The sequence below is a fragment of the Oncorhynchus masou genome, chromosome 28, assembly GCF_036934945.1.
Source record: "Oncorhynchus masou masou isolate Uvic2021 chromosome 28, UVic_Omas_1.1, whole genome shotgun sequence".
NCBI classification, from domain to species: domain Eukaryota; kingdom Metazoa; phylum Chordata; class Actinopteri; order Salmoniformes; family Salmonidae; genus Oncorhynchus; species Oncorhynchus masou.
In genome coordinates this window covers 52570356-52596212 of record NC_088239.1, presented here as the reverse complement: position 1 = coordinate 52596212, position 25857 = coordinate 52570356, and the positions used below count along the sequence as shown (strand labels likewise).

Genomic DNA, 25857 nt, shown 5'->3' with positions numbered 1-25857 from the left:
TACATTTACTTTATAAAGTTAAAACGTTTTGCTATTTTTTCTTCTGTTTGCATTCTTTCACACAACTCAAATACATGACAATTCTTACAGCACTCCTTGACTTTTTTGTTGTCATAGAATAAATCAACAACACCTAAAACACCAAATGATCAGTTTGCAGAATGCAAAGAAATCTTTTTTAAATCCTGTTCAAAATGACAAGAAGCCTTACTGCTGTAGTTAATTGACCTTGTGCATCAGATTTCCTGAGAATCAGCTGGTTGACGGAAGGGCATTGACACAACTGATTGTTATGCCACAGGTCCGCTCTATGAACCGCTGTGCAGAAAAAGGGAAAGTGGTAGATACCAGGTATTGTGCAGGTGGTTAATAACGCCCCTGACTCTGTGTTGTAAACAACCTGGCAGACTACTGTAACGTTGTTAAGTGTGAGGAAGTCGGCCAGCTGGACAGAGAAGACAGAGAGCTGCTGGGTCCTTGGGGTCCGGGGGGCCTCACATCAGGGGATCTAGAAAGGAATACAGAAAAAAGAGGGTGATGTTTGGAGAGAGGGGTGGATGGGTTATTGATGGATTAAATGTCACCTTGGTGCAGAAGTATTGAGTTATTAACTAATGTTGAACCAATTATCTCATTGTCCTGGTCCGACTAGTGCTGATGCTGTTGTTGTTGTTGTTGCTGCTGTTGCTCCTGATCCTCCTCCTGGTTCTGGTTCTGCTGTCTCTCTCTCCAGGCTCGGAGGTTTAATTGCGGGATACTGTTGCAGTTAATGGGTTTGTTCTTGTCTTCGGGTTGGCTGAATGGGTTATTGGACACGACTGTAATGCCAGTGTTGTCACAGATGATCCGAGCCAAAGAGACACGACTCAGGGCAGCCCTCTGTGCTGAGGTAAAGACACCTGGGTTTTCATACCACAGCCTGGGGATCAACAAGCAAGGGACATGAGAAACACGAGCTGGAACAACCACTCTCTATTTCTCTTGATTTGCTCTCTCGTTCTCTTTATTATTTCTTTCTTTCTCACTCTCCTTCTATCGTTCTTTCTTGCTCTCTCTCCTATCTTTCTTCCTTTCTTTCTTGCTCTCCTATCTTTCTTCCTTCCTTCCTTTCTTTCTTTCTTCCTCACTCTCCTTCATTCCTTCCTTATTTCCTTCCTTTCTTTCTCGCTCTCTCTCTTTCGATCTCCTTTTCTCTCTCTCTCTCTCATTCAATTTCAATTAAGGGGCTTTATTGGCATGGGAAACATATGTTTCCATTGAAATAGATAATAAACAAGTGAAATAATAAAAAATGTACAGTAAACATTGCACTCATAAAAGTTCCAAATAATAAAGACATTTCAAATGTCATATTATGTTTATATACAGAGTTGGAAAGATGTGCAAATAGTTAAAGTATGAAAAGGGAAATACAGTGCCTTGCGAAAGTATTCGGCTCCCTTGAACTTTGCGACCTTTTGCCACATTTCAGGCTTCAAACATAAAGATATAAAACTGTATTGTTTTGTGAAGAATCAACAACAAGTGGGACACAATCATGAAGTGGAACGACATTTATTGGATATTTCAAACTTTTTTAACAAATCAAAAACTGAAAAATTGGCCGTGCAAAATTATTCAGCCCCCTTAAGTTAATACTTTGTAGCACCACCTTTTGCTGCGATAACAGCTGTAAGTCGCTATCAGTTTTGCACTTCGAGAGACTGAAATTTTTTCCCATTCCTCCTTGCAAAACAGCTCGAGCTCAGTGAGGTTGGATGGAGAGCATTTGTGAACAGCAGTTTTCAGTTCTTTCCACAGATTCTCGATTGGATTCAGGTCTGGACTTTGACCTCGCCATTCTAACACCTGGATATGTTTATTTTTGAACCATTCCATTGTAGATTTTGCTTTATGTTTTGGATCATTGTCTTGTTGGAAGACAAATCTCCGTCCCAGTCTCAGGTCTTTTGCAGACTCCATCAGGTTTTCTTCCAGAATGGTCCTGTATTTGGCTCCATCCATCTTCCCATCAATTTTAAGGTCGCAAAGTTCAAGGGGGCCGAATACTTTCGCAAGGCACTGTAAATAAACATAAATATAGGTTGTATATACAATGGTGTTTGTAAAAACGGCCAGATTCTGTCAGCTGATTCTAGACATCCCTTCTCGTTAGTTCTAGTCAGATATCTTAGTCTCCCATTCAAAGGATCCCTACTTTTGTTATAGTCTTATTGGTCAAGGTCATGCCAAATACTTATCACCGCATCTCCTTCAGCCTATTAGTGGCCTGATTCCTAGGACTTCAGTTTTAAGAGCTTTGCACACCTAGATTGTATGATATTTGCCCATTTATTCATTTAAAAATTCTGCAAGCTTTGTCAAGTTGATTGTTGATCATAGCTAGACAGCCATTTCAAGTCTTGCCATAGATTTTCAAGCAGATTTAAGTCAAAACTGTAACTAGGCCACTCAGCAACATTCAATGTCGTCTTGGTGACAAGCATAGCCACAATATCATGCAACCACCACCATGCTTGAAAATATGAAGAGTGGTACTCAGTGTTGTGTTGTGTTAGATTTGCCCAAAACATAACGCTTTATATTCAGAACATGAAGTTTATTTCTTTGCCACATTTTTTGCAATTTTACTTTAGTGCCTATTTGATCATGGTATTTGATTCCCTGCAGGATTATTGTCTTGCTGTAGCAAGCTGGCTCAAATTAAGATCCAACATCTATGTTTGGCTTTAGTCTGTGGTCATCATGCTTTTGCTTAATGTTGTTTCCACACAGAAACTTCTACTTGAGAATTGGCCTACATAGGGAAGTAAGACCATTAACTCTTGACTAAGGTAATTAACATGACTAAGGTAATTAACATGGCCAAGGTAATTAACATGACTAAGGAAATTAACATATCTAAAGTAATTAACATGACTGTTATGAACTTGAGTGAAGACCCAAAAGCGGTTTTAACAGAAAACAGAGTTCTTTAATGAAAAAACAGGAATGGCATAAATCCTCTTCCGACGTTGTATAGTGCAGGATGCACCTGCCAGGCCGACTCCGACAGGATAGGACAAGGTGGAAGCAAACGAGACGATAGCTTGCTTCTGGCATGAAAAACACAAACAAGAATCTGACACTGAAAGTAGCAGGAACAGAGAGAGAAATAGAGACCTAATCAGAGGAGAAAGAGAGAACAGGTGGGAAAGGATGAATGAGCTAGTTAGGGGAGATGTAGAACAGCTGAAGAAGGAGAGACAGAGAAGGTAACCTAATAAGACCAGCAGAGAGAGACAGAGTGAAGAGAAAGGATAGGAACAGACATAATAAGACATGACAGTACCCCCCCCCCACTCACCGAGCGCCTCCTGGCGCACTCGAGGAGGAAACCTGGCGGCAACGGAGGAAATCATCGATCAGCGAACGGTCCAGCACGTCCCGAGAGGGAACCCAACTCCTCTCCTCAGGACCGTACCCCTCCCAATCCACTAGGTACTGATGACCACGGCCCCGAGGGCGCATGTCCAAAATCTTACGAACCCTGTAGATAGGTGCGCCCTCGACAAGGATGGGGGGAGGGACGAGCGGGGGCGCGAAGAACGGGCTTAACACAGGAGACATGGAAGACCGGGTGAACGCGACGAAGATAGCGCGGGAGAAGAAGTCGCACTGCGACAGGATTAATGACCTGAGAAATACGGAACGGACCAATGAACCGCGGGGCCAACTTGCGAGAAGCTGTCTTAAGGGGAAGGTTCAGAGTGGAGAGCCATACTCTCTGACCGCAACAATATCTAGGACTCTTGGTCCTACGCTTATTAGCGGCCCTCACAGTCTGCGCCCTATTACGGCAAAGTGCCGACCTGACCCCCTTCCAGGTGCGCTCGCAATGCTGGACAAAAGCCTGAGCGGAGGGGACGCAGGACTCGGCGAGCTGAGATGAGAACAGCGGAGGCTGGTACCCGAGGCTACTCTGAAAAGGAGATAGACCGGTAGCAGACGAAGGAAGCGAGTTGTGGGCGTACTCTGCCCAGGGGAGCTGTTCTGACCAAGACGCAGGGTTACGAAAAGAAAGACTGCGTAAAATGCGACCAACAGTCTGATTGGCCCGTTCGGCTTGACCGTTAGACTGGGGATGAAAGCCGGACGAGAGACTGACGGAAGCCCCAATCAAACGGCAAAACTCCCTCCAAAATTGAGACGTGAACTGCGGGCCTCTGTCTGAAACGACGTCTGACGGAAGGCCATGAATTCGGAAAACATTCTCGATAATGATCTGAGCCGTCTCCTTAGCGGAAGGGAGCTTAGCGAAAGGAATGAAATGAGCCGCCTTAGAGAATCTATCGACAACCGTAAGAATAACTGTCTTCCCCGCTGATGAAGGCAGTCCGGTGATAAAATCTAAAGCGATGTGAGACCACGGTCGAGAGGGAATGGGAAGCGGTCTGAGACGGCCGGCAGGAGGAGAGTTCCCAGATTTAGTCTGCGCGCAGACCGAACAAGCAGCGACAAATCGACGCGCGTCACGTTTTCCGAGTGGGCCACCAGAAACGCTGGCGAATGGAAGCGAGCGTACCCCGAACGCCGGGGTGGCCGGCTAACTTGGCAGAGTGGGCCCACTGAAGAACGGCCGGACGAGTAGGAACGGGAACGAACAGAAGGTTCCTAGGACAAGCTCGCGGCGACAGAGTGTGAGCGAGTGCTTGCTTTACCTGCCTCTCAATTCCCCAGACAGTCAACCCGACAACACGCCCCTCAGGGAGAATCCCCTCGGGGTCGGTGGAGACCTCAGAAGAACTGAAGAGACGAGATAAAGCATCAGGTTTGGTGTTTTTTGAGCCCGGACGATAAGAAATAACAAACTCGAAACGAGCGAAAAACAGAGCCCAACGAGCCTGACGCGCATTAAGTCGTTTGGCTGAACGGATGTACTCAAGGTTCCTATGGTCAGTCCAAACGACAAAAGGAACGGTCGCCCCCTCCAACCACTGTCGCCATTCGCCTAGGGCTAAGCGAATGGCGAGCAGTTCGCGATTACCAACATCATAGTTACGTTTTGACGGCGATAAGCGATGAGAGAAAAACGCGCAAGGATGGACCTTGCCGTCAGAGAGAGAGCGCTGAGAAAGAATGGCTCCCACGCCCACCTCTGACGCGTCAACCTCAACAACAAACTGTCTAGAGATGTCAGGTGTAACAAGAATAGGTGCGGATGTAAAACGATTCTTAAGAAGATCAAAAGCTCCCTGGGCGGAAACGGACCACTTAAAGCACGTCTTAACAGAAGTAAGGGCTGTGAGGGGAGCTGCCACCTGACCGAAATTACGGATGAAACGACGATAGAAATTAGCGAAGCCCAGAAAGCGCTGCAGCTCGACGCGTGACTTAGGAACGGGCCAATCAATGACAGCCTGGACCTTAGCGGGATCCATCTTAATGCCCTCAGCGGAAATAACGGAACCGAGAAAAGGGACAGAGGCGGCATGAAAAGTGCACTTCTCAGCCTTCACATAAAGACAGTTCTCCAAAAGGCGCTGGAGGACGCGTCGCACGTGCTGAACATGAATCGGGAGAGACGGTGAAAAAATCAGGATATCGTCCATGTAAACGAAAACAAAAATGTTCAGCATGTCTCTCAGGACGTCGTTAACTAGTGCCTGAAAGACAGCTGGAGCGTTAACGAGGCCGAAAGGAAGAACCCGGTATTCAAAGTGCCCTAACGGAGTGTTAAACGCCGTCTTCCACTCGTCCCCCTCCCTGATGCGCACGAGATGGTAGGCGTTACGAAGGTCCAATTTGGTGAAAAACCTGGCTCCCTGCAGGATCTCGAAGGCTGAAGACATAAGAGGAAGCGGATAACGATTCTTAACTGTTATGTCATTCAGCCCTCGATAATCCACGCATGGGCGCAGGGACCCGTCCTTCTTCTGAACAAAAAAAAACCCCGCTCCGGCGGGAGAGGAGGAGGAGACTATGGTACCGGCGTCGAGCGAAACAGACAAATAATCCTCGAGAGCCTTACGTTCGGGAGCCGACAGAGAGTATAATCTACCCCGGGGGGGAGTAGTTCCCGGAAGGAGATCTATACTACAGTCATACGACCGGTGTGGAGGGAGAGAAGTGGCCTTGGAACGACTGAACACCGTGCGCAGATCGTGATACTCCTCCGGCACCCCTGTCAAATCGCCAGGCTCCTCCTGTGAAGAAGAGACAGAGGAAACAGGAGGGATAGCAGACATTAAACAGGTCACATGACAAGAAACATTCCAGGATAGGATAGTATTACTAGACCAATTAATAGAAGGGTTATGGCGCACTAGCCAGGGATGACCCAAAACAACAGGTGTAAAAGGTGAACGAAAAATTAAAAAAGAAATGGTTTCGCTATGATTACCAGAGACAGTGAGGGTTAAAGGCAGCGTCTCACGCTGAATCTTGGGGAGAGAACTACCATCTAAAGCGAACAAGGCCGTGGGCTCCCCTAACTGTCTGAGAGGAATGTCATGTTCCCGAGCCCAGGTCTCGTCCATAAAACAGCCCTCCGCCCCAGAGTCTATCAAGGCACTGCAGGAAGCAGATGAACCGGGCCAGCGGAGATGGACCGGAAAGGTAGTGCGTGATCTTGAAGGAGAGACCTGAGTAGTTGCGCTCACCAGTAGCCCTCCTCTTACTGATGAGCTCTGGCTTTTACTGGGCATGAGGTGACAAAATGACCAGCGGAGCCGCAGTAGAGACAGAGGCGATTGGTGATTCTCCGTTCCTTCTCCTTGGCCGAGATGCGGATACCCCCCAGCTGCATAGGCTCAGCATCCGAGCCGGCGGAGGAGGGTGGCAGTGATGCGGCAGGTGGCAGTGATGTGGAGAGGGGAGCAACGGAGAACGCAAACTCCTTTCCACGAGCTCGGCGACGAAGATCAAACCGTCGCTCTATGCGAATAGCGAGAGCTATTAAGGAGTCCAGACTGGAAGGAACCTCCCGGGAGAGGATCTCATCCTTAACCTCGACGAGGAGACCCTCCAGAAAACGAGCGAGCAAAGCCGGCTCGTTCCAGTCACTAGAGGCAGCGAGAGTGCGAAACTCAATAGAATAATCCGTTATGGATCGATTCCCCTGACATAGGGAAGACAGGGCCCTGGAAGCCACCTCCCCAAAAACAGAACGGTCAAAAACCCGTATCATCTCCTCCTTAAAGTCCTGATACTGGTTAATACACTCAGCCCTCGCCTCCCAGATTGCCGTGCCCCACTCACGCGCCCGTCCGGTAAGGAGAGAAATGACGTAGGCGATGCGGGCTGCGCTCCTGGAGTAAGTGTTGGGCTGGAGAGAGAACACCACATCACACTGAGTGAGGAATGAGCGGCACTCAGTGGGCTCCCCAGAGTAACACGGCGGGTTGTTGATCCTGGGCTCCGGAGACTCGGAAACCCTGGAAGTGGGCGGTGGATCGAGGTGGAGTTGGTGAACCTGTCTTGTGAGGTCGGAGACTTGGACGGCCAGGGTCTCAACGGCATGTCGAGCAGCAGACAATTCCTCCTCGTGTCTGCCTAGCATCGCTCCCTGGATCTCGACGGCGGAGTGAAAAGGGTCCGGAGCCGCTGGGTCCATTCTTGGTCAGATTCTTCTGTTATGAACTTGAGTGAAGACCCAAAAGCGGTTTTAACAGAAAACAGAGTTCTTTAATGAAAAAACAGGAATGGCATAAATCCTCTTCCGACGTTGTATAGTGCAGGATGCACCTGCCAGGCCGACTCCGACAGGATAGGACAAGGTGGAAGCAAACGAGACGATAGCTTGCTTCTGGCATGAAAAACACAAACAAGAATCTGACACTGAAAGTAGCAGGAACAGAGAGAGAAATAGAGACCTAATCAGAGGAGAAAGAGAGAACAGGTGGGAAAGGATGAATGAGCTAGTTAGGGGAGATGTAGAACAGCTGAAGAAGGAGAGACAGAGAAGGTAACCTAATAAGACCAGCAGAGAGAGACAGAGTGAAGAGAAAGGATAGGAACAGACATAATAAGACATGACAATGACTAAGGTAATTGACATGACCAAGGTAATTAACATGACTAAGGAAATGAACATGGCCAACGTGATTAACATGACAAAGGCAATTAAATTATGCCGATAATTTACATGACAAATGTAATTCACGTGACTAAGGTAATTAGCATGACTAATGTAATTTGAAATAAAACAGCCACACCAATGCTTTGGACCTGGTTAAGAAATTGAAACATTTTCATCCTGATTTCAGAGAGTGACACTTATTGATGTTATCATATGGAAGGTGCCAAGACTTATAGTTTCTTCATTCGGTAAAGTTACATTAGCCTAGACTCACAGGGGTATTCAACTCTTACACTACGAGGTCCAGAGCCTGCTGGTTTTCTGTTCTATCTGATAATTAATTGCACCCACCTATTGTGCCAGGTCTAAATCACTCCCTGATTAGAGGGGAACAATGAAAACAAGCAGTGGAACCGGCTTCGAGGTCCAGAGTTGAGTTTTAGGGGTAGAGGATACTTTGCACCATCACACATGAAGAAGAATTTATGGTATGTCGTATGCCATGTCTTTTTTCAACCCAAGATACTATCAGTATAGAGTAGAAGAGGTCAACACACCATGACAATAATGTAGCTATCTTAGTTATTAGTGATGCAAGGGTTGACTCATAACCCGTAGTCGGTCAGGTTTAAGGTCATGAAATATTATGTGGATGAAGGGCGGGTGGATGAAGGGCGGGTGGGTGGCGGCTGGGTTGAATAAAGAGAAAACAATACCTTAAAAATTCCATAAATGTATCATTTTTAGGCAATTTATAGGCTACATTGAGGTTTTTCTTTCGTTATTTTAGGCTAACTGGCATTAGTACGTAAGCCTACGCATTATTGGGGCCTAAAGGCGTTGAATGCTTTCCAGTCGAAACAGTTCAGAAGAGATTGTACATATATTATGATGACATGTTGTGACATTATTGTTCGTTTAGGACTTCAGGCACACACCATTTTTTCTTGGACCAACCCGAAGTCGGTAGCTTAAGTCTAAGACCATTTCTTTGCTGATTGGTGAACAGTAGGGATTCTTCAGTAAAGTCTTTATTGTCATTCAACGAGAGATGACAAATTTTCATGCACATTTTTAATTGAGAAATACAGCACATAACATCTTAGTTAGTTGTAAAATTGCGCGACTAAGATCTCCTCTGCAAAGTGTCAAAATTAATGACAGATTTCTTGAGTAGGTTAGATTAATTTTGACGTCATCTCAAAATAGAAAAACAATACTATTGCCGCTTTTTTCTCTCTCGGGAGTATGCTAGCACACTCCTTGGGTTTGCATAGCTGACTTCGGCTAGCCGCCAGCCGAACTGAAGCATGCCTTGTGCACCAAATATCCTACAAGCAAATCGCCAAATACTTTAGGGGATGGGCAGAAAAAGTTCAAGTTGATTAAGAGGGGACAATGTAAGAGTTGAATTCAATAATAGAAAAGCTGTGAAATGGAGAGTTAAAAATAAAGAGAGGGAATGCCATAAAAGTAATGTTTGTTAAAGATTTGGTGAAGTGGGAAAAGAGATGATAGCAGTGCCAGCTATGTTATATGTGATGGTTGTGAGGGCTATACAAATTATACAGTCACTGACTGTAGGTCTATAACCTCTCACATTGTCTTAATATTAACTCCTGCAGAAATATACATTTCTTGCATAAAATGATACACCAAATGCAGGCAAAATTTGGAATTGGTAGCAGGAGTGGAGAAAGATGATTGATTTCTTTCAGCATCTTGCGAAGAATGCAAATACACAGTTAGACACCATCTGCAGAGGTGCTACCTTTATCAACATCATAAACGCTGATAGTAGACTATTTCAAACACACAATCTAGCCTATGCATCCAAGCCGAACGTAAATCTTATCAGAAACATGTTGCATCATTTTTACAGCTTTCTATTTCCTTACAACCGGTCAAAACTTTGCACGGAAAATCATTCCTGTTTTTCTTTTAGTTATTGCATTTTGTCACCAGGCCTTTGCTCCGTGAAAGAAGCAGAGATGACAGAGAACTTTACAAGTGTCAACTGGATTGTAGCATTCATTCTATCGATTTTATGACATTGTTCTGGCATTAATATGGAGTTGGTCCTCCCTTTGCTGCTATAATAGCCTCAACTCTTCTTGGAAGGCTTTCCACTAGATGTTGGAACATTGCTGCGGGGACTTGCTTCCATTCAGCCACAAGGGCATTAGTGAGGTTGGGCATGGATGTTGGGCGATTAGGATTGACTCGTAGTCTGCGTTCCAATTCATCCCAAATGTGTTCGATGGGGTTGATGTCAGGGCTCTGTGCGGGCGAGTCAAGTTCTTCCACACCGATCTCGACAAACCATTTCTGCATGGACCTCGCTTTGTGCACGGGGGCATTGTCATGCCTAAACAGGAAAGGGCCTTCCCCAAACTGTTGCCACAATGTTGGAAGCCCAGAATCGTCAGGAATGTCATTGTATGCTGTAGTGTTAAGATTTCTGTTCACTGGAACTAAGGACCTTCGACCAAACAATGAAAAACAGCCCCAGACCATTATGGCTCCTCCACCAAACTTTATCGTTGGCACTATGCAGTCGGGCCTGTAGTGTTCTCCTGGCATCTGCCAAACCCAGATTTTTACACGGTATGCATTTCCACTTCACAATAACAGCACTTACAGTTGACCCAGGCAGCTTCAGCCAGGCAAAAGTTTGACTAACTGACTTGTTGGAAAGGTGGCATCCTACGACAGTGCCACATTGAAAGTCACTGAGCTCTTCAATAAGGCCATTCTACTGTCAATGTTTGTCTATGGAGATTACATGGCCGTGTGCTCGATTTTGTATACCTGTGAGCAACGGGTGTGGTTAAAGTAGCTGAATCTGCTAATTTGAAGAGGTGTCCACGTACTTTTGTATATATACAGTGCCTTGCGAAAGTATTCGGCCCCCTTGAACTTTGCGACCTTTTGCCACATTTCAGGCTTCAAACATAAAGATATAAAACTGTATTTTTTTGTGAAGAATCAACAACAAGTGGGACACAATCATGAAGTGGAACGACATTTATTGGATATTTTAAACTTTTTTAACAAATCAAAAACTGAGAAATTGGGCGTGCAAAATTATTCAGCCCCCTTAAGTTAATACTTTGTAGCACCACCTTTTTCTGCGATTACAGCTGTAAGTCGCTTGGGGTATGTCTCTATCAGTTTTGCACATCGAGAGACTGAATTTTTTTCCCATTCCTCCTTGCAAAACAGCTCGAGCTCAGTGAGGTTGGATGGAGAGCATTTGTGAACAGCAGTTTTCAGTTCTTTCCACAGATTCTCGATTGGATTCAGGTCTGAACTTTGACTTGGCCATTCTAACACCTGGATATGTTTATTTTTGAACCATTCCATTGTAGATTTTGCTTTATGTTTTGGATCATTGTTTTGTTGGAAGACAAATCTCCGTCCCAGTCTCAGGTCTTTTGCAGACTCCATCAGGTTTTCTTCCAGAATGGTCCTGTATTTGGCTCCATCCATCTTCCCATCAATTTTAACCATCTTCCCTGTCCCTGCTGAAGAAAAGCAGGCCCAAACCATGATGCTGCCATCACCATGTTTGACAGTGGGGATGGTGTGTTCAGGGTGATGAGCTGTGTTGCTTTTACGCCAAACATAACATTTTGCATTGTTGCCAAGAAGTTAAATTTTGGTTTCATCTGACCAGAGCACCTTCTTCCACATGTTTGGTGTGTCTCCCAGGTGGCTTGTGGCAAACTTTAAACAACACTTTATAGATATCTTTAAGAAATGGCTTTCTTCTTGCCACTCTTCCATAAAGGCCAGATTTGTGCAATATATGACTGATTGTTGTCCTATGGAAAGAGTCTCCCACCTCAGCTTTAGATATCTGCAGTTCTCCAGAGTGATCATGGGCCTCTTGGCTGCATCTCTGATCAGTCTTCTCCTTGTATGAGCTGAAAGTTTAGAGTGACGGCCAGGTCTTGGTAGATTTGCAGTGGTCTGATACTCCTTCCATTTCAATATTATCGCTTGCTCAGTGCTCCTTGGGATGTTTAAAGCTTGGGAAATCTTTTTGTATCCAAATCCGGCTTTAAACTTCTTCACAACAGTATCTCGGACCTGTCTGGTGTGTTCCTTGTTCTTCATGATGCTCTCTGCGCTTTTAACGGACCTCTGAGACTATCACAGTGCAGGTGCATTTATACGGAGACTTGATTACATGCAGGTGGATTGTATTTATCATCATTAGTCATTTAGGTCAACATTGGATCATTCAGAGATCCTCACTGAACTTCTGGAGAGAGTTTGCTGCACTGAAAGTAAAGGGGCTGAATAATTTTGCACGCCCAATTTTTCAGTTTTTGATTTGTTAAAAAAGTTTGAAATATCCAAAAAATGTCGTTCCACTTCATGATTGTGTCCCACTTGTTGTTCATTCTTCACAAAAAAATACAGTTTTATATCTTTATGTTTGAAGCTTGAAATGTGGCAAAAGGTCGCAAAGTTCAAGGGGCCGAATACTTTCGCAAGGCACTGTAGTGTATATAAACCCTGGATTGTTGATGCTATGTATTGGCCAGTGAGAGGCTTTGAAGGTACCGATTGGTCATATTGGCACCATAGCCGCGGGAAGTAGGGGTGATGAGGGTGGTCCAGCACCCCCTAAAAAATGTGAATTACAAAATTATATATATATATTTCATTAATTATTTTAAAAGTAGTGCACTGGGCATTTACTAGTTCTGTACTAGCAGACCAGCATAGCTTCTGTAGCAAGGGATACTTTTTTGTCAGCAACCCTCCTCACCCAGTGAGAAAATAATTTTTAAAAATCGCAGCACCCTCAGTCCAAAATTATATACAGTGCATTCGGAAAGTATTCAGACCCCTTGACTCTTTCCACGTTTTGTTACATTACAGCCTTATTCTTTAATTGATTAAATTGGTTTTCTCATCAATCTACACACACCCTATAATGACCAAGCAAATACAGGTTTTTAGAAATGTTTGCTAATTTATTAAAAAAACGGCAAAATCACATTTACAAAATATTCAGACCATTTATTCAGTTTGTTGAAGCCACTTTAGGCAGCGATTACCGCCTTGAGTCTTCTCGGGTATGATGTTACAAGCTTGGCACATCTGTATTTGGGGAGTTTCTACCATTAGTCTCTGCAGATCCTCTCAAGCTCTGTCAGGTTGTATGGGGACCGTTGCTGCACAGCTATTTTCAGGTCTCTCCAGAGATGTTTGATCGTGTTCAAGTCCGGGCTCTGGCTGGGCCACTCAATGACATTCAGAGACTTGTCCCGAAGCCACTCCTGCATTGTCTTGGCTGTGTGCTTAAGGTTGTTGTCCTGTTGGAAGGTGAACCTTCACCCCAGTCTGAGGTCCTGAGCACTTTGGAGCAGGTTTTCATCAAGGATCTCTCTGTACTTTGCACCGTTCATCTTTGCCTTGATCCTGACTAGACTCCTCGTCCCTGCTGCTGAAAAACATCCCCACAGCATGATGCTGCCACCACCGAGCTTCACTGTAGGTATGGTGCCAGGTTTCCTCCAGATGTGACACTTGGCATTCAGGCCAAAGAGTTGAATCTTGGTTTCATCAGACCAGAGAATCTTTGAAGAATGATGGAGGCCACTGTGTTCTTGGGGACCTTCAATGCTGCAGACATTTTTTGGTACCCTTCCCCAGATCTGTGCCTTGACACTGTCCTGTCTCAGAGCTCTATGGACAATTCCTTCCACCTCATGGCTTGGTTTTTGCTCTGATATGCACTGTCAACTGTGGGACCTTATGTAGACAGGTGTGTGACTTTCCAAATCATGTCCAATCAATTGAATTTACCACAGGTGGACTCCAATGAAGTTGTAGAAACATCTGACAGATAATCAATGGAAACAGGAGGCAACTGAGCTCAATTTTAAGTCTCATAGCAATTGGTCTGAATACTTATGTAAATAAGGTATGTCATTTATTTTTTGCAAACATTTATTAACACAACGTGCCATTGGAACACAGGTGTCATGCCTTGGTCTTAGTATTTTGTGTTTTAGTTAATTAGTTGGTTAGGCCAGGGTGTGACATGGGTTTATTGTTTGTTGTATTCTTAGTGGGGTTTTTTGGTTATTGGGATTGTAGCTGATTAGGGGTGTGTGTTACATAGGTTTGGCTGCCTGAGGCAGTTCTCAATCAGAGTCAGGTGATTCTCGTTGTCTCTGATTGGGAACCGTATTTAGGTAGCCTGGGTTTCGCTTTGTATTTCGTGGGTGATTGTTCCTGTCTCTGTGTTAGTGTTCACCACGTGAAACCTGTAATAGGTTTCACGTTCCGTTTTGTTGTTTTGTATTTATTAGTTATTTCATGTATAGTTTCGTTATTTGTTTCACTAATAAACATGAGTAACCAACACGCTGCATTTCGGTCCGACTCTCTTTCGACAAACGAAGAACGTCGTTACAGAATCACCCACCACACACGGACCGAGCAGCGTGTCAACAGGCAGGAGCAGCCCAAAGAGGAGCCGCGTATTAAGGATTTCTGGACATGGGAGGAAATCCTTGACGGGAGAGGACCCTGGGCTAAACCAGGGGAGTGTAGCCGCCCAAAGGTGCAGCAGGCGAAGAGGAAACAGGAACTGGAAGGAGAAGGACCCTGGGCTCAGCCTGGTGAATATCGCCGCCCCAAGGAGGAACTAGAAGCGGCTAAAGCGGAGAGGTGCTGGTATGAGGAGGCAGCACGGCGACGTGGATGGAAACAGGAGCAGCCCAGAGAGGAGTACAGTATGGATATTACAACGTGGGAAGAAATAGACAGGTGGGCGGCCGACCCAGAGAGAGTGCCGGAGCCCGCCTGGGATTCGCTGGAGCAGTGCGAAGAGGGCTATAGGAGAATGGAGTCGGAAAAAAAGACACGGCGGCGCAGAGCGAAGCCCCAAAAATTTCTTGGGGGGGGGGCTCAGAGGGGGAGTGGCTGAGTCAAGAGACAGACCTGAGCCAACTCTCCCTGTTTATCGTAAAGAGCCAAGGAGGAGACCAGAATCGGTGTTGGAGGTGAGCGAAGCAGAGACTGTGAAGGAGTTAATGGGGAAATTGGAGGAGAAAGTAATGAGGGAGTTGCTAGTTTGGTGCTTTAGGTACAATATTCGTCCGACGGAGCGTGTCGTGGATTTAATGGCACCTGGGTCAGCGCTCCATACTAGTCCTGAGGTGCGTGTTAGTCGGCTGGTGAAAAATGTGCCAGCCTCACGCACTAGGCCTCCTGTGTACCTACCTAGCCTTGCATGTCCTGTGCCAGTCCTGCTCTCAGGCTCTCCAGTACACCTTCACGGTCCAGTCCATCCTGTACCACCTTCACACACCAGTCCTCCGATGGTAGCTCCCCGCACCAGGCTTCCTGTGCCTGTCCTCTATCCAGTACCACCTCCACACCCCAGCCCTCCGGTAGCAGCTCCCCGCACTAGGCTTCCTGTGCGTGTCCTCGGCCCAATACCACCAGTGCCAGCACCACGCATCAGGCCTTCAGTGCGCCTCGCCTGTTCAGCGCAGCCAGCGCTTTCTCCCTCTCCTGCGCTGTCGGAGTCTCCCGCCTGTTCAGCGGTTCTAGAGCCTTCCTCCTCTACAGCGCTGCCGGAGCCTCCTGCCTGTATGGAGCAGCTAGAGCTGCCAGTCTGCATGGAGCAGCCAGAGCTGCCAGTCTGCATAGAGCAGCTAGAGCTGCCAGTCTGCATGAAGTTGCCAGTCTGCATGGAGTTGCCAGTCTGCATGGAGTTGCCAGTCTGCATGGAGCTGCCAGTCTGCATGGAGCTGCCAGTCTGCAAGGAGCTGCCAGTCTGCAAGGAGCTGCCAGTCTGCAAGGAGCTGCCAAAGCTGTTAATCTGCATGGAACAGTCAGAGCTGTCAGTCTGCAAGAAGCAGCCAGAGCCGCCAGTCAGCATGGAGCAGCCAGAGCCGCCAGTCAGCATGGAGCAGTCAGAGCCGCCAGTCAGCCAGACTCTTCCAGATCTGCCAGTCAGCCAGACTCTTCCAGATCTGCCAGTCAGCCAGACTCTTCCAGATCTGCCAGACAGCCAGACTCTTCCAGATCTGCCAGTCAACCAGACTCTTCCAGATCTGCCAGTCAGCCAGACTCTTCCAGATCTGCCAGTCAGCCAGACTCTTCCAGATCTGCCAGACTCTACCAGTTCTGCCAGTCAGCCAGACTCTTCCAGATCTGCCAGTCAGCCAGACTCTTCCAGATCTGCCAGTCAGCCAGACTCTTCCAGATCTGCCAGTCAGCCAGACTCTTCCAGATCTGCCATTCAGCCAGACTCTTCCAGATCTGCCAGTCAGCCAGACTCTTCCAGATCTGCCAGTCAGCCAGACTCTTCCAGATCTGCCAGTCAGCCAGACTCTTCTAGATCTGCCATTCAGCCAGACTCTTCCAGATCTGCCAGTCAGCCAGATCTTCCAGATCTGCTATTCAGCCAGACTCTTCCAGATCTGCCAGTCAACCAGACTCTTCCAGATCTGCCAGTCAGCCAGACTCTTCCAGATCTGCCAGTCCACCAGACTCTTCCAGATCTGCCAGTCAACCAGACTCTTCCAGATCCGCCAGTCAGCCAGGATCTGCCAGATCTGCTAGTCAGCCAGGATCTGCCAGTCGGCCAGGATCTGCCAGTCAGCCAGGATCCGCCAGTCAGCCAGGATCTGCCAGATCTGCTAGTCAGCCAGGATCCGCCAGTCGGCCAGGATCCGCCAGTCGGCCAGGATCCGCCAGTCAGTCAGGATCCGCCAGTCAGCCAGGATCCGCCAGTCAGCCAGGATCTGCCTGATTCAGCTGCCTGGCTGGGCTTCATCTCGGTACTGGGCTGCCTCTCAGTGCTGGGCTGCCCCTCAGTCCTGAGCTGCCCCTCAGTCCCGAGTTGTCCCTCAGTCCCGAGTTGTCCCTCAGTCCCGAGTTGTCCCTCAGTCCCGAGCTGCTTCTCAGTCCCGAGCTGCCTCAGTCCCGAGCTGCCCCTCAGTCACGAGCTGCTCCTCTGTTCAGTAGGTTTCTGGGTGAGGACTATTCGGCCATAGTCGGCGGCGAGGGTGGATCATCCCAGGACGCGAAGGGGAGGAACAATGACATTTATGAAGTGGGGTCCACGTCCCGAGCCGGAACCGCCACCATGGACAGACGCCCACCCGGACCCTCCCTATGGTTTTGAGGTGCGTTCGGGAGTCCGCACGTTAGGGGGGGTTCTGTCACGCCTTGGTCTTAGTATTTTGTGTTTTAGTTAATTAGTTGGTCAGGCCAGGGTGTGACATGGGTTTATTGTTTGTTGTATTCTTAGTGGGGTTTTTTGGTTATTGGGATTGTAGCTGATTAGGGGTGTGTGTTACATAGGTTTGGCTGCCTGAGGCGGTTCTCAATCAGAGTCAGGTGATTCTCGTTGTCTCTGATTGGGAACCGTATTTAGGTAGCCTGGGTTTCGCTTTGTATTTCGTGGGTGATTGTTCCTGTCTCTGTGTTAGTGTTCACCAGTCAGGCTGTAATAGGTTTCACGTTCCGTTTTGTATTTATTAGTTATTTCATGTATAGTTTTGTTATTTGTTTCACTAATAAACATGAGTAACCAACACGCTGCATTTCGGTCCGACTCTCTTTCGACAAACGAAGAACGTCGTTACAACAGGAGTGATGGTTGCTGATAATGGGCCTCTGTACGCCTACGTAGATATTCCATTAAAATATCTGCCGTTTCCAGCTACAATAGTAATTTACAACATTAACAATGTCAACACTGTCTTTCTGATCAATTATCTGTTATTTTAATGGACAAATAATAGCTTTTCTTTCAAAAACAAGGACATTTCTAAGTGACCACAAACCTTTGAACGGTAGTGTACGTCTGAAAACTAATAGAGCGAGATACTGAGGTCCAACCACCATAGCTGCTGTGATTTTAGTTGTACCCCATATATAGACAATAACTTAATTGGCAACTTGCTGTAAAACTGATACAATCACTGCCTCCAGGAACTGATATGCATGGTTTATTACTGTGAAATAAAGTTATGGCCAGACTGGGCATTCAGTGACGACCGAAAGGAATGTCTTTGTTCAGGGCCAGTCGAAAACAATTCCTCTTTATTTTGAGCAAAACATTGTGGAGCATACAAGAATGTCAGTGTAGGCATCAAGTGAGACACATCCATTCATTGTAATATCTTATATCCTTTGAAGTTCATACTCAATTTGCCTTTAACTCAATATGAATTCAGAGAAAAAAACAGAATATCCTGCCATGTTGGCATTGTTACTTGACATGATGTCACATCAATGGTTTATGACCTTTCTGGAACTGATTATGGCTTTATTGCAGTACAAAGCATTACTTAGGAACAAGTAGTTTTCCTGGTGCACTACTAGTAGTGATCACCACTGGGCACATATCTTTCGTCAGACCAGCAGAGAGCGTCACTTCAGCCCTCTGCAGCCAACCTCAACCTAACACCACATCCAAGCTGTGGCAATAACATCATATGGCACTGAGGTGCTGTTGAAGAGGCTAATTTGACCCTAATTGAACCTACCACCAGCATTAGTCAATGATGCTCCTATGCTTCTGTTGTAAAACTTCTTATAAAAAAATCTGAAGGTTATTTTATTTGCATTCATCATGGCAACTAGAGAGGATCAAAGTTCAAACAAGACAACATGTATTTACCTTAATTGTATGCACTTCAAGGTCATCTCCAATTCTCAAAGGATTCAGTTATTCCCAACAAATGATTCAACAAAATGAAACATTTACAAAATTCACAAACTTCCAAAATCGTATTCACCTTACCTACATCTAACCTTGACCCTATCCCTTTTGATGGATTCTGGGTTCTGACTCCTAAACTTGGAAAAGTGTTAATTATCAGGTATCCTATTGAAATATTGAGTGCTATAACCTAGGGCAGCTATTCCCAAACAGGGGTCCAATGACGTCGTGGGTACGCCAAATAAAAATGTGATTCACATTTTTGGACTGTCCATTTACACTACCATTCAAAAAATTTGTGGTCACTTAGAAATGTCCTTGTTTTTGAAAGAAAAGCAAATTAAAATAAAATAACATCAAATTGATCAGAAATACAGTGTAGACATTGTTAATGTTGTAAATGACTATTGTAGCTGGAAATGGCTGATTTGTTATGGAATATCTGCATAGGCCCTCAGAGGCCCATTATCAGCAACCATCACTCCAATGGCACGTTGTGTTAGCTAATCCAAGTTTCTTTTTAAAAGGCTAATTGATCATTAGAAAACCCTTTTGCAATTGTGTTAGCACAGCTGAAAACTGTTGTTCTGATTAAAGAAGGAATAAAACGGGCCTTCTTTAGACAAGTCGAGTATCTGGAGCATCAGCATTTGTGGGTTTGATTACAGGCTAAAAATGGCCAAAAAACAAAGCCCTTTCTTCTGAAACTCAGTCTAATCTTCTTCTGAGAAGTGAAGGCTATTCCATGCGAGAAATTGCAGAGAAACTGAAGATCTCTTACAACGCTGTGTACTACTCCCTTCACAGAACAACGCAAACTGTCTCCAACCAGAATAGAGAGAGGAGTGGGAGGCCCCGGTGCACAACTGAGCAAGAGGACCAGTACATTACAGTGCTTAGTTTGAGAAACAGACGCCTCACATGTTTTCAACTGGTAACTTCATTGAATAGTACTCGCAAAACCCCAGTCTCAACGTCAACAGTGATGAGGCGACTCCGGGATGTTGGCCTTCTAGACAGAATTGCAAATAAAAAGCAATACCTCTGACTGGCCAATTAAAATGAAAGATTAAGATGAGAAAAAGAACACAGACACTGGACAGAGGAAGTGTCACGTTCGTTGAATGGAGGAGACCAAGGCACAGCGTGATATGAATACATCTTCTATTTATTCATGAAGATGAACACTAAACAAACTATACAAAATAACAAAACGAACGTGAAGCTATCGTACAAATGTGCAGACACAGGCAGCTAGACATAGGCAATAACCCACGAAATAACCCAAGGAATATGGCTGCCTAAATATGGTTCCCAATCAGAGACAACAATAAACAGTTGCCTCTAATTGAGAACCAATCTAGGCAACCATAGACATATAAATACCTAGACTAGTGAAAACCCATAGACTTACAAAAAACCCTAGACAATACAAAAACACATGTCACACCCTGACCTAACCAAAATAATAAAGAAAACTAAGCAAACTAAGGTCAGGGCGTGACAGGAAGATTGGATAAAGTGTTATGGACAGACGGATATAGGTTTTAGGTGTTCGGATCACAAGGAAGAACATTCGTGAGAAGCAGAAAAAATGAAAAGATGCTGGAGGAGTGCTTGCGCCATCTGTCAAGCATGGTGGAGGCAATATGGTGTTCTGGGGTGCTTTGGTGGTGGAAGAGTGGGAGATTTGTGCTCTGTAAAAGGGATCTTGAAGAAGGAAGGCTATCAGTCCACTTTGAAACGCCATTCCCTGTGAACGGATCTTAATTGGAGCCAATTTCCTCCTACAACAGGACAATGACCCAAAGTACAGCTCCAAACTATACAATAACTATTTAGGGAAGAAGTAGTCAGCTAATATTCTGTTTTTTCTTTAACCTTTATTTAACTAGGCAAGTCAGTTAAGAACAAATTCTTATTTACAATGACTGCCTACCAAAAGGCAAAAGGCCTCCTGCGGGGACGGGGGCTGGGATTAAAAGTAAAAAAAATCAAAACAAATATAAATATAGGACAAAACACACATCACGACAACACAACACTACATAAAGAGAGACCTAAGACAACAGCATAGAAAGGCAGCAACACATGACAACACAGCATGGTGGCAACACAACATGGTAGCAACACAAAACATGGTACAAACATTATTGGACACAGACAACAGCACAAAGGGCAAGAAGGTAGAGACAACAATGCATCATGCAAAGCAGCCACAACTGTCAGTAGGAGTGTCCATGATTGAGTCTTTGAATGAAGAGATTGAGATAAAACTGTCCAGTTTGAGTGTTTGTTGCAGCTCGTTCCAGTCGTTAGCTGCAGCGAACTGAAAAGACGTGCGACCCAGGGATGTGTGTGCTTTTGGGACCTTTAACAGAATGTGACTGGCAGAACGGGTGTTGTATGTGGAGGATGAGGGCTGCAGTAGATATCTCAGATAAGGGGGAGTGAGGCCTAAGAGTGTTTTATAAATAAGCATCAACCTATTGAGCTGTTGTGGGAGCAGCTTGACCGCATGGTATGTAAGAAGTGCTCATCAAGCCAATCCAATTTATGGTAGGTGTTTCAGGAAGCATGGGGTGAAATCTCTTCAGATTACCTCAACAAATTGACAACAAGAATGCCAAACGCCTGCAAGGCTGTAATTGCTGCAAATGGAGGATTCTTTGAGGAAAGTAGGACACAATTATTATTTATAACCTTGTCAACGTCTTGACTATATTTCCTATTCATTTTGCAACTAATTTCATGTATGTTTTCATGGAGAACAAGGACATTTCTAAGTGACCCCAAACGTTTGAATGGTAGTGTATATTTTCCAACGTGGCTGTACATTTGGGTGAGGTTTTCTTCTCTCCTAAGTAGCCTCGTTTCACTGCCAAAAATAAAATGAAACCGTTTAGTGTTCATCGAAATAACAACACAATGTCAAATACAGGTAGCCTAGTCAAATAATTAACATTCAATCACATTAACCGTTACTCTCTTGCGGGAATTTCACCAACGGTCCTGTATGTAGCTGCTGCTCATTCCGTTTGCCCAAAGATTGACAAACGGTTCAAAAAAGTAAGGCCTGCGTCCATAGAGACACATACCAGCTCTACTGGTAGTACTGCTACTACCAGCAGTACTACAGCTGCACATGTCGATAACCCAAGTTGTTCTGCTTCCACGAGCACATTCAATGCGAGCATCACCATACTATTGTGGAGAACTTAATTATTCCTTTGGCCCCCGGATATGGCTGAGACAATGGTGGGGGGAAAGGCCAAAAAAACTATACAGATAATGACTTCATCAAACAACACTGTTTCACGACGCATCAGTGACATGGCAGGAGATGTTATGAAACAATTACTGCTTCGCATACAAGCCACCGAGCACCATTTATTCAAAAACACGACTGGCCTATCTGGGTGATGTTTTTTCTCGCCTGAATGATCTGAATCTAGGATTACAGGGACTCTCTGCAACTATATTCAAAGTGCGGGCCAAAATTGAGGCTATGACTAAGAAGTTGGAGCTCTTCTCTGTCTGCATTAACAAGGACAACACACAGGTCTTTCCATCATTGTATGATTTTTTTGTGTGCAAATGAACTCAAGTTTACAGACAATGTCAAATGTGATATAGCGAAGAACCTGAGTGAGTTGGGCGCGCAATTACGCAGGTACTTTCCTGAAACGGATGACACATACCACTGGATTCGTTATCCCTTTCATGCCCTGCCTCCAGTCCACTTACCGATATCTGAACAAGAGAGCCTCATCGAAATTACAATAAGCAGTTCTGTGAAAATGGAATTTAATCAGAATCCACTGCCAAATTTCTGAATTGGAATGCGCTCAGAGTATCCTGCCTTGGCAAATCGCGCTGTTAAGACACTGATGCCCTTTCCAACCAGTACCTATGTGAGAGTGGATTCTCGGCCCCCATTAGCATGAAAACTAAATACAGGCACAGACTGTGTGTGGAAAATGATTTTTAAGACTCTCTCTCTAATACAACCCACCATTGCAGAGTTATGTGCATCCTTTCAAGCACACCCTTCTCATTAACCTGTGGCGAGTTAAGAGGGTCTACACCAGAAGTGAATGGTTATTTGTTGGAAGAATGTATATGGTAGAGGCAATTAAACTTGGAATGTACTGAGTGTAGATACTGAGTGCAGATGATCATATGTTGGCAGGCACTGATAAGTGTGGAGAGCTGTGGATTAGTGAGGAAGGGGGTACATATTAAGGGAGAAGGAACAGTTTATTGCCCATATCACTTAGCTTCCTGCCAAGCAATAAAGATGTAATGTTGAGAGAAAAGGAGGAGACCACCCAAATCGGGGTATATATATTACCACTGGTGGAAATATGTTTTTGTCTTTTGCAGCTGTATTCACACAATGGGTGAATAAACTTGGTATAAGTTTTAAGTTGTCCATGAGATTTAATAGGTTCATTTAGAACCTAACACTTTCAAGCATTCAGTCAGGGATGTCTAGTTGTAAATTAGTTTTGTTAGAGGATCCACATACTAAAATTACATCTTCTGTTGAATTGGGACCAACATTACGTTTGTACAACTCAGTTCCGCAATACCAAAGAGAATACAAAAAGCTTATCACACTTTTCTGTCAAGCTCTGATTGGGGAGGGCTTTATGTGGCAGGTGGACCCTGTCTATACTCCAGTTCTACGTTGAGAGGGTATTCATTTTTCAAGTAGAGTCTTTAAGGGAGAGACTGACTTATGATGGCATTTTTCAAGCTTGTATTCGTTGTCTTAATTGCTTACCAGACCACAGGTATGAGTCCGCTATACAATTGTACACATTTTAGGTTGTTTACTCTATGAATGTGATGTTATAGTATTTTTTATTCAATGGACATTATTGACATATAAGTTAATGTTTCAATTAAATTACAAATGTAATTAAAATGTGTAATCTTGTTCATGAGACTTTTAGAACCATAAATGGAGTGCTCAATTATTTAACAATCTTTTAATATTTCCACAGCTCTGGCGAGGGTTGTCACTGGGGAGGAAACACAAAACGCCTGGGACAAGCTGAACGTAAGAACTATTGTTATTTTGGAACAATGATTCCCCCCATTTAACCCCCAACATATAGCCTTAGTGTATGCAACATATTGTGTGTATACATCATGTTGTGTGTATGCAACATATTGTGTGTATGCAACATATTGTGCTGCCTACTGTACTAACAACCAACTGGCAAGCAGAAAGCTAACAAATATAGAGAGAAAAAACAGAAATGTGTATTACTGGGAGAAAATTACCAGCTGCAAATATATATATGGGTACTTGTATATACATATAATTCAAGAAATATAATTCAAGAAATATACAGTACCAGTCAAAAGTTTGGACACACCTACTCATTCCAGGTTTTTGCTTTATTTGTGCTATTTTCTACATTGTAGAATAATAGTGAAGACATCAAAACTATGAAATAGCACATATGGAATCATGTAGTAACCAAAAAAGTTTTGAACAAATATATTTTAGATTATTCAAAGGAGCCACCCTTTGCCTTAATGAGAGCTTTGGACAGTCTTAGAATTCTCTCAACCAGCTTCATGAGGTAGTCACCTGGAATGTGTTTAAATTAACAGACGTGACTTGTTAAAAGTTCATTTGTAGGCAATTTCTTTCCTTGTTAGTACGTTTGAGCCAATCACTTGTGTTGTGACAAGGTAGTGTTGGTATACAGAAGATAGTCTTAATTGGCAAAAGACCAAGTCCATATTATGGCAAGAACAGCTCAAATAAGCAAAGAGAAATGACAGTCCATCATTACTTTAAGACATGAAGGTCAGTCAATCCGGAAAATTGAAAAAACTTGTGCAGTCGCAAAAACCATCAAGCACTATGATGAAACTTGCTCTCATGAGGACCACCACAGGAAAGGAAAACCCAGAGTTACCTAATGCTGCAGAGGATAAGTTCATTAGAGTTACCAGTCTCAGAAATTGCAGCCCAAATAAATGCTTCACAGAGTTGAAGTAACAGACACATCATCAACTGTTCAGAGGTGACTGCGTGAATCAGGCCTTCATGGTCAAATTGCTGCAAAGAAACCACTACTAAAGGACACCACCAACAAAAAAGAAGAGACTTGCTTGGACCAAGAAAAATGATCAATGGACATTCGTCTGGTGGAAATTTGTCCTTTGGTCTGATGAGTCCAAATTTGAGATTTTTGCTTCCAACCGCTGTGTCTTTGTGAGACGCAGACTAGTTGAACGGATGATCTCCACATGTGTGGTTCCCACCGTGAAGCATGGAAGAGTAGGTGTGATGGTGTGGGGGTGCTTTGCTGGTGACACTGTCAGTGATTTATTTAGGATTCAAGGCACACTTAACCAGCATGGCTACCACAACATTCTGCAGCGATACGCCATCCCATCTGGCTTGCGCTAAGTGGGACTATAATTTGTTTTTTCAAGAGGACAAGTACCCATCACACCTCCAGGCTGTGTAATGACACCTCCAGGCTGTGTAATGACACCTCCAGGCTGTGTAATGACCCCTCCAGGCTGTGTAAGGGCTATTTGACCAAGAAGGAGAGTGCTAAAGTGGTGCATCAGATGACCTGGCCTCAACAATCACCCGACCTTAACCCAATTGAGACGGTTCACCGTGAGTTGGACAGCAGAGTGAAGGAAAAGCAGCCAACAGCTCAGCATATGTGGGAAGTCCTTCAAGACGGTTGGAAACGCATTCCGGGTGAAGCTGGTTGAGAGAATACCAAGAATGTGCAAAGCTGTCATCAAGGCAAAGGGTGGCTCCTTTGAAGAATCTAAAATGTTTGTATAAAGATATAAAGAATTGTTTAACACTTTTTTGGTTACTACATGATTCCATATGTGTATATTCCAATTTCATTTCTGTATTCTTGTAAAAGAATAAGGTAGAAAACAGTCCGTTTATAAAAGACAGGGAAATGTTTTGCAACACGAACACAAAATCAAGCACTGCTTTTCAGGCGGTACATTTTCAGGAATAATATAAATGTCCACTTATATACTGAGTAGAATAAATGGGGGTATTTTCCTCAGTATCCCACCA

At 44.7% G+C, this 25857-nt stretch overlaps 1 protein-coding gene across 2 annotated transcripts in view; it reads left to right on the top strand.

Moving 5' to 3' along the window:
* The window catches only part of LOC135517882 (prosaposin-like), a 95491-nt gene that overhangs the window by 66683 nt on the left and 2951 nt on the right, over nt 1-25857 (top strand). For both annotated transcript variants that reach the window (XM_064942560.1, XM_064942559.1), the window contains exon 14: nt 23783-23838. In XM_064942560.1, the coding sequence (XP_064798632.1) occupies nt 23783-23838 (56 nt within the window). The remainder of the gene's footprint in view (nt 1-23782; nt 23839-25857) is intronic.